This window comes from Acomys minous, assembly GCF_964271855.1.
Source record: "Acomys minous genome assembly, chromosome: 10".
Taxonomy (NCBI): domain Eukaryota; kingdom Metazoa; phylum Chordata; class Mammalia; order Rodentia; family Muridae; genus Acomys; species Acomys minous.
The window spans coordinates 110,481,602-110,491,236 of NC_140491.1; the positions used below are offsets into that span (position 1 = coordinate 110,481,602).

Genomic DNA, 9,635 nt, shown 5'->3' on the forward strand with positions numbered 1-9,635 from the left:
GTCAAGCCAACTTTCTTTCTTTGGTTTTTCAAGAGACAGGGTTTCTCTGTATAGCTCTGGCTGTCTTGGACTTGCTTTGTAGACCAGGCTGGTCTCCGCCTGCCTCTGCCTCCCCGAGTGCTGGGATCACAGGTGTGCGCCACCATGCTGGGCTAACTAGAGATTTCCTAAGGACCTGTGAGACTGTCCCCAGAGAAGGCCCACTCTCAGCCTAGGAACCACTAGGAACAACATGAGTCGGTTCAGGTTCCCCCACGAGCCAGCAACACAAAGTAAGGCAGCCCTTTGACAGTGGCTTCCAATGCATTATTTCACTGTCTCAGTGACAACTGCCAGTAGCAAAAATAAAACCTTCAAAACTTGGCAGGTTTTCCTACCGCAGATTTAAAAAAAAAAAAAAAGAAAGAAAGAAAAAGAAAAAAAATGGCTTGATTTTGGTTACTAAGACCTTAATGATCTAACAACAACAAAACGTCATGATTCTCCAACATCGTTCACGGCCTCAAGATTCCCCAGGCATGGTGAGCTGAGACCTGTAAACCCAGTCCTGGGACTGTAGAGAGTTTTAGGCCAACTCTGGCTACCATATTAGATCCTGTCTCAAGAAAACGGATCCCTGGCTCCAGTACTGCAAAACAAACCAACAGAGTCCAAATTCCCCAAGAACCACAGCAGCAGAGGAATTCCTCGAGGCAGCCAGGCTCCGCAAGGCTCTGCTCACAGCAGGCACCAACCACAACCACTTCCCCTCCAACCTAGCGCCTCAGGCTGAGGGGGCAAAGGTCAGCCTCTGCTTCCTTGAGCAACGCCACACATTCCCGCTAAAGCTGAGCAGAAAGACTGTCAGGTCTGACATAAAGGAAAATCCCGACTCCCTCCTCGGGGTGACAGTCACTTTAAGACACACAATCAGCACAGCCCTGACCTTTTCGGTCCTTCCTCTCAACAAACATGAGAGCTACTAACCCCCTCCAGATGTCAAATCTTTTAAAAACAAATACAAAAATAAGACATCATTTTTCAAAATGTTAAAAGCGGCGAAGACGAACTTTTACCAGTTTCCTAACAGATGACTAAATTATACCTCACCAAGTTGCTATGGGAAATGGCTTGGGGTGAAGCCAACCAGCTCTGTCAAGCAGGGAGGCAGTGGGGGCAGAGATGTACAAGGCAATGGCAGAGGCCAGGCACAGAGGTGACACGCAGTAGTCCCCCGTCCCCAGGCACCCACCAGCACAGGCAGCCTTTCGTTCCAAATGTGGGAAACACACTGACTACTGTACTCAGGATTATAAAGTGGCCTTAAGAGTCAGGCACAACCCAGAAGTGGAGCTGTTAAAAGTTGGCTTCAAGATGCCAGGGTTTTCTTTGGAGAAAGAAAACAACGCACAGAAATGATTAGTGAGCAGGAATCTACACTCAACCCCCAGCAAGAGCTTTCCACCCTCCTCGGCTTCGGCTTCGTCTGCAGACAGGGTTCCATGCTGCAGGCCGGGTGGTCTTCCATCAGCCTGCAAGCCTCCCGAGAAGGCTGGGACTGCAGGAGTGATCTACCACACTCCTGGCTCTCACTGCCTTTTCAAATCACCTGTCTGTGTGGGAACATATACTTGTGCATATGCAGGTGCCGGGGAGGCCAGAGACCTCAGACCCCCTGGAGCTGGAGTTATAGGTAGCAGCAAGCCACCTGGCACGGCTGCTGGGAACTGAAACCGGACCCTCTTCAAACGCCATCTTTCTAGTCCTCCTCACAGCCGTTTTTAATATGCCATTCCTAAATGATCATTTATTGAAGGTTAGCCACACTCCTGAAAAAGTCACGGGCACATCCTGCTGGTTCTTTTGGGGGCAAGCCTGCGGATAACAAGGCCATCATTCAAATCTTCGTGAGGAATTAAAGAACTCAAGCCATACTTCAGACAGTCGCCGCACACAGGATACCTCCAATGTGCACCAAGCACCGAGTCAGGTCCTAGGGTCCTGGTTCCCAGTCCTCACTGCAGTGGGGAGTCCAGAGAGATGCCTGAAAACACAGCGCTAAGGCCTACAGCCTTACAAACATCACTAGATGTTTGGACTGAAGAAAGAATGCAGCCGGGGCATCAGTATCTGAAAGAATCCAGGCGAGTCTAATAAACAGCCAAGTTTGGAAAACATAGAATTTAGAACTAGCCGGGCGGTGGTGGTGCACGCCTTTAATCCCAGCACTCGGGAAGGGGAGGCAGGCGGATCACTGTGAGTTCGAGGCCAGCCTGGTCTACAAAGTGAGTCCAGGACAGCCAAGGCTACACAGAGAAACCCTGTCTCGGAAAAAAACAAAGGGGAAAAACAAACAAAACAAAACAAAAGCAGAACTAAGCCCCATGCTCCCCAATCTGAAATGTGCCATGCCCACACAGTGAAACAGCACTCATCGGTAAAAATGGATAATGACACAGGACATCATTATGACAAGGTGCTCTTCAAAGCACCATGCCAAGCCAGTCATAGACTGGTCCCGTTTCTGTGCAGTGTCTAGTGTGGGCAGATCCAGAAGGAAAAAAAATGAGTAACTGAGTGGTTACCAGGGGCTCAGGGAACTGGGAGAAAACAAGTGGCGGCTATCAGTGGGCCCAGGATTTCTTTTGAGAGTGATAAAAATGAACTATAGTGATGAGTGCGTAACTATAAACACTGGCCTGCTGAATGGGTTTTAAAACGGGTGAACTGGGTGGCGAGTGGATTATATTTCACTTCAACAGAGTCTTCAGAAGGCAGCTGTTGCCGGACTGTAGTGATATGAGAGTGACTCAGTCATCAAAGGGGCCTGGATAAGATGGGCTGGGAGCTCAGAAGCCTGCTTAGGCACTGGATTTGTCTTTGCCCTACAATGGCCTGGCCTAAATATGCTTACATTCTATAGCACAGAGGGACTTCACAACTGGGGAAGTGAGCTCAGTGGTGGAGTTCATGCCTAGCACGCGCAAGGGCCTGGGCCTATCCCCAGCACGCCAACCATCAACCCCCAGGGGAAAGAAATCCAACACAAGGCTTTGTGACGTCAGTATCATTGTTCATATGCTAAAAACAGATTTACATTGTGCTGCTTCCATTGATGGGATTATTGAAATTCTTAAAGTTACTATAGCAAAGCCTAGAGAGAAGCCCAATTTAGGATTTTGGTTTGTTGCACCCCACCCCCACCCCACTCCTCAGGGACATTAAAAATGCACTTATAGCTAGCTAGGTGGGTGGATCGCTGTGAGTTCGAGGCCAGCCTGGTCTACAAAGCAAGTCCAGGACAGCCAAGGCTGCACAGAGAAATCCTGTCTTAAACAAAAACAAAAAAAGAATGCACGTGTGTTTTCCACTAACTTAAACACGTTTTTGCTTTCCTGTCTAGAAAACACACCACTGCCAACTGTCCAAGTCTTGGCTTTATACCTTAAAGGCCTTTTTGCTAAATGTGGGTGGCACTTGTGGTAATGAAATTTCAGGACCTTCTGGGTATCACACCATCAAAACAGAAAGTCTCCTGCTCGTCACAGCCACAGATGGGGCGGAGCAGGGTGATCCCTGACGAAGCCCAGCAAACTCACCTGCATCTGAGTACTCAGCACATGGTGAGGTGGTGGCCCAGGCGAGGACCTGGACCCACACACAGCAAATTCAGGTGAATCACCCACAAGACCCTCAAGGTCCTTTGAAGCATATTTGATTCATACAATCAAACAGTAACTCCGAACAAAACTTAACAATAAAGAACAGGAAAGGAAGTAGTTAATCTTCAAATATACTAGTCTCAAAGCTACAGGTAACCAGATAGACTTGAGCCTTTAATACTGGTTTCAACTGGTAGGTGCCAAACCAGGGGATTAGTGTTTAGTTTGAGTTAACAGGTTCTTACTAAAGGCCCACAACCAGGAAGCCACTTTCCCTCAAACTAGTTTAACCCTGTCAGTCGCACTGTATGACCTACTACTACTAAGTGTAATTTTGATCACCACCTGTAGGCTCTGTTTCTTAACTTTATAATACAACCCAAAATAAACACAGGAGAATGTATTAAAAAACCAGGAGAACAAAAGCAAAGATACCCACAGCTGAAAGATCTCATTTAGAAAGAAGCAACATGGCCACTGGAAAATGTGAAGCAGACTCTCAGATACCGTTCTGAAAACGATTATTATGGGACAAAAACATCCTGCCTCTCCAAATGGAAGCTGCCTGCGCTGGCCTGTGTCTTCCTGGACAGGATCACAGGCACCAGCCCACTGCCGGCTTACTCACCCTTGCTGTCCCTGAAAGGGTTCCCTCTCACCATGGCCTCCTTGGTAAGCGGGAAAGATGCAGAGCCTAGCCTTTATAACCCCAGCCTCTCCTCCCAGGATTTCCTCCCCCCCTCCTTCCTTCAATCTACCCTCTTAAAAGGGAAGTTTTGTGGCTCTGCTTCAAATTCCCTTTGGTCCAGTTTGGAAGTAAAGAACTGGAGCACTTGGAGTCAGCCTAAGTTGGAATTCTATCTTCCAACCCGACCCTGAAGGAGTCTTGGCCTGAGTGTTCTCTCCTAACCTGGAAACTGAAGATAAAAAGTGTTTCCCATGGCGTTACTGAGAAATTATACACCCAAGGCAATTACCATATTGTTTGACTTGCAAAGGAGTGTCCACTAAATTAACTACCATCTAGTATGTAAGCCTCAAACTCTTCCTCTTTCAAGGAAAAAGTAAGAAGGATGTATTTATGGAAATCCTTTAAATATGCTCTACCATGAAGGAGGAAACACCCAGAAATAAGTGTAACTGACCAAGTGCTTCTTCCTCCTGTAGCTTGTTGAGTGTAACTCACCCTAAATAAAAAGAAATATTAAGAAAAAGCATGAGCTGGGGGGTAGTGGGCACAGGCCTTTGATCCCCAACACTCGGGATAGTGGATCTCTGTGAGTTCAAGGCCAGACTGGTCTACGAAGTGAGAGTCTAGGATAGCCAGGGCTGTTACACAGAGAGACCCTGTCCTGTTTCAAAAAAACAAGAGGGTGGGTGGTTAGGGAGCGATAAGGAGAGAGCATCCGTGTATCTGGCATTCAACTCTTCCTGTTACTCCTAAAAGAGGGTTGAGCCTACAGCACTGTTTTTAAGAACTACAGTTAACACAAACGGAATTTCAAAATGGCCCTAGTCATTTTTTTTAAAAAACCAATCCACTTTCACCCTATTCCCCTCCCCTAGGTCTATGACCGAGGGGGATCTCCTCCCCCACTATATGGTCATAGGTTATCAAGTCTCATCTTGGTAGCCTGCTTATTCTTTCTTTGAGGGCCACCAGGCCTCCCCACCAACGGGAGGTCATCAAATATGAGGCACCAGAGTTCATGTCAGTTTGTCCCTGCTCTCCACCCAACTGTGGAGAATGTCCTGACCTCTGGCTAGATACTACTCAACCATAAAAAACAAGGAAATCCCTAAATTTGTGGACAAATGGATGGCACTAGAAACAATCATACTGAGCGAGTTAACCGAGGAGCAGAAAGAATCACATGGTATATACTCACTTATAATTGGACACTAGCCCAAAAGGCATATCCCATGAAAGTCTTCACTTACCAGGAGATTGGGATAGATGCGAGGACATCCTACTGAGACTCTAGGTTAAGAGAAATATAGGAGATGGGGAAATAGAAGGACCCAGAGGATCTTAGAAACCTACAAGAAGAACATCGTAAAGGGTGGATCAGGGCCCAGGGGGGTTCTGTTCAAACTGTTACACTAACCAAAGACATTACAAATAGTAAACATTGAACCCCTACTCGGATCTAGCCAATGGCCCAAGTAATTTTTAAGGCAGAGAGACTGATGTAGTCATATGTTCATCCACTTACATGCTGCTTCTATAATAATGTCTCAGAGATGTTCCAGAGACCTTAAAAAGTCAAACTGCTCTTATTTAAGTTGCTGTCTCCTTCTTCATTCTGGAGAAGAGGCCCATCCTACGTCTCTTGTCTCATTCAAGATCAACTCTATCTCTTGTCTTCAAAAGTATTTTATCTTTCCAAGACACCAGTGGAGGAGTAATGGAGGTTTTCTCCCTCACCGAGATGAAGAATCATTGAGTCTCTGTTATGAACACAGTTTAAAAAACGTAACCTGCCACAACTACACGACCAGCTGGCTTTCTAACCGTTTGTTCAAATCTGTAACTCAATTCAAACCCTTATGGACTACCAAACAATGATGATTTAAAAAAAAATTAATTATACTTTCTAGTTCTTTTTTTCAGTTTTCAAATACTTATATCAATGTCTGGAAATCAGCAGGAATGTTGTTGCTGGCAAAGAACTCAAACTTTCACATGGAAGACAAAGTGGTACCTCTGCCATTTTTGTACATGAAATGTTAGGCTACACAGAAAAGAAAACTTTAAAGTCAAGAGTCGGTTTGGATCCTGCATCCTGTGGCCAGAAAAGCTTTCTTTTTGATTACTAATGAAGAGCAGAAATCAGAAAGTACACTTTACTTATTCATCCTAATGAGAACCAGGCGACAACCCCAATCCTTTCTGGGGCCAAGTTCAAAGGAGGGAGCAGAATTAATGCATTGTCAGTAACTTAAAAGCTTACACCAGGACTCTGGGGTCAACCTAAAACTTTATGTTTAGATTAACTTACTGTTTACCAAGTTACACATTCCCCTGAACTAAAAACCTAATTACAACACTTTTTTTTTTCAACATAAACATCTACTTCTTTAAACGTGCCGTAAGTATGGCCAGAAACTGGTTTTCACTTACATAACGATCTCCAAAACTTTGCAAGAAAGTGTTATGAAACGCAAGCGTCCCATTCTGTCTTCATAAAGTGCCAACATGCTAAGAAATAGAAGCAGAAATCTCAAACAGCAAAAGAAAATGTATTCAGGACGCAAGGGAGGTACAATAAATATAAAAGCAAAACTTCAGCCACAGTATTAAAAAACAAGAAATTCTAATCTAGAACTCTTACCCTTGACGGCAAGGAACAGAATATCCTGCCTTACACATTTTGGTATTGCAATTCTGTAATGGTAAATCCAAAGACAAAGCCGCCCAGGGGAAAAATAACAATTGCGCAACAGATCAACAGCTCCAACTTGTCCCTTGGCCCCAGAGCAGCGAGGTTTGCACGCTATAGAGCAGGAAAGGGCCAACCGAGGGCCTCTGTGACTGCCAACCGGCCGTGGTCACCCAGCCGGAGGCCACAGCCACGAACTCTGCGTGGGGCCCCCGGCGCTCAGAACACGCAGCACCACGTGGGGACAACTCGGATCTCAGAGCCCGCCGCCTAGATACGCAGGTCCTTGCGCCGGACGCGAGGCCAGCCCTGAGTTCCCCAGCCCTGCCCGCCCGCCGCCCGTCGGGGCGCCCGAGCACGAGGGCCACCCGGTGACTTTCTCCTCCGCCCCCGGAGGGCTGGGCTTTTCTAGTTCAGGCTGGACAGACGTGATCCCACAGGCGGCCAGCTCTCCGGCTCGGCCAGAAGGCCACAGACCGCCAAGCAGGCGAGCCCACCGCACCGCGGGTCACGGCCGGAGGATGGGGAGGGTTCCGGGGCCGGCGCCGAGGAGACCTCAGCTCCCCCGAGCGCGGCCCCGTGACTAGGCACATTTTTACCGGCACCGAACCTGGGAAACCACGCAGCCCCGGAAAGGGTCGAGCGGCGCCGGCTTAGACCGCCAGCATCCACCCCCTCCCGACCCGCCACCTAAGTAAGAGCCTCCGACCCGGCCAGGTTGGAGTTGTCGCTGCTTGGCCCCACGAAACCCGAGCTTCCTCCACACTCCAATCCCAGCGCCCCTGGGGATCTGAAGTTCGGTCCCCACTTCACGTCGCTGCCCCCAACATCCTCCGTTGCCCTCCCAGCCTGGCCGTCGGAGTCCCGGCTCACACAGTCCCTCCGTCCCGGGGCCACCGTCCCCCCTCGACCTCCTGTCCGCTCCCTGGTACAGCCGAGAGGCCCGAGGGCCGGGACAGCACCTGCTGGGGCTGTAGTCCTGGCGGTGGCAACTCCAAGTCCATCATGCTGAGGGCGGACGCTGCACTAGGGATCCCCGACGGCGACGCTATCCTGGCTGCCGAGGTGCGGCGGCAGTAACTTGTCCGAGCTGCCGGGAACCAGCAGACAGCCTGCGCGCCGGAGTGGCAGGCCAGACTTAGTCCGCCCCGCCCCCGCCCCTGGGGGCGGAACAGGGACCTAGGGACAGGACCAGAGCTTAAGGGCGGAGTAAGGGGTAAAGCAAGAGGCAAGGGCCAGAGGCGGGGCAAGGGCCAGAGGATGGGCAAGAGCCCGGGGCGGGGCAAGGGCCGGAGGGGCCCCCTGAAAAGGCCGAGGGCGGGGCAAAGGTAGGAGGACAAGGCAGGGGCCAGAGGGAGGAGCAAGAGCCTGGGGGCGGGGCAAGGACCTGAGGGCTGTGGGGTCAGCGTTCCTCCACCCCCAATTTCTAGGTTCCCCTTGGCCTTCGCTGTTGACCCGCCTCCAGAGAAGTCTGGTGGGCTGAAGGTCCCACATGGGCGGGGTGCTGACTCGGAGGCCCTAGGCTCCCCGAGTCCTCCCTAGGATCGCTCTCTCTTGCTAGAGATTAGCAGCTGTTTGCCGAAGGTCGCTCCGGCCCTGGCGCTTTGAAGCAGTTTAAACAGTTGGAGCAAACACTCCGGGAGCCCCGGTCCGGGGCGCTGCTATCGGAGCTGCGCCTCCCTGATTTGGACCCGCAGAACCTTGCCCGCTTTATCTCGCCCCACCGGCTGACTGTGGCGCCAGCCCAGGGGTTGGGGCTCTGAGCTGGGACAGGGACTGTGCAAGCGGCCAACTGCTCTCTGGCCCCAGGTCCCGCTTGGTTGCTGGTGCCGGGCAGCCCTGCCTCAGAAAGATGAGTCCATGCTGCGAACTCGTGCTCACCTACTACTCTAAAGCCCTCAACTTCTCCCACGCACTCACGTGCCCTCGGCTACTCCCTGCCTGTGCCCGCCCGCACTGTCACTTCGCTCACCCAGAGCCCAGCAAGAACGGACACGAAGCGCGGGACACCACAAATATCACCCTTCACCGGTGTGGATTCCATTTCGGGTCTCAAGTCCAGGTGGCTTTGAACTCCTGATCTTCCTGCCCCCACCTCCCAAGGGCTGGTATTATAGCAGTGGCTCTCAACCTTCCTAATGCTGCGACCCTTTTAATACAGTTCCTCATGTTGTGGTGACCCTCAACCATAAAATTACTTTCGCTGCTACTTCATAACTAGTTTTGCTGCTATGAAACCGTAATCGAGATTCCTGACCTGCATAATCTTGGGTGCTCAGGTCTGAGTGTCTGCCACTAGATCCCTGTTGTTCGTGGTGGTGACTGTTTTTACAAAGTCCATTCCCAAACATACTTCGCCAACTGCTCCTGAAATTTTCAATTTATGAAACAGTTGGTACTGGGCTTGGTGGCGCATGCCTTTAATCCCAGCACTCGGGAGGCAGAGGCAGGCAGATCTCTGGGTTCGAGGCCAGCCTGGTCTACAAAGTAAGTCTAGGACAGCCAGGGCTGTTACACAGAGAAAACCTGTCTCAAGCAGAAATAAAATAAAATAAATAAATATTAAAACAGTTCGTATATTGAAAACCCACAGAGTATTTTTCTTTTTCTC

General features: G+C 49.8%; 1 protein-coding gene across 3 annotated transcripts in view; it reads right to left on the reverse strand.

Moving 5' to 3' along the window:
• Positions 1–8,673, reverse strand: part of NFE2L2 (NFE2 like bZIP transcription factor 2) — a 32,026-nt gene extending 23,353 nt beyond the window's left edge. The window contains exon 1 of one of the 3 annotated variants that reach the window (XM_084798005.1): positions 7,987–8,673. In XM_084798005.1, coding sequence (XP_084654131.1) covers positions 7,987–8,031 — 45 coding nt within the window. In that variant the 5' untranslated portion in view covers positions 8,032–8,673. Of the gene's footprint in view, positions 1–6,976; positions 7,134–7,986 lie in introns of those variants that run through there. The other 2 variants (XM_084798004.1, XM_084798007.1) reach the window with 2 other exon arrangements.
• Positions 8,674–9,635: the final 962 nt, after the last annotated feature.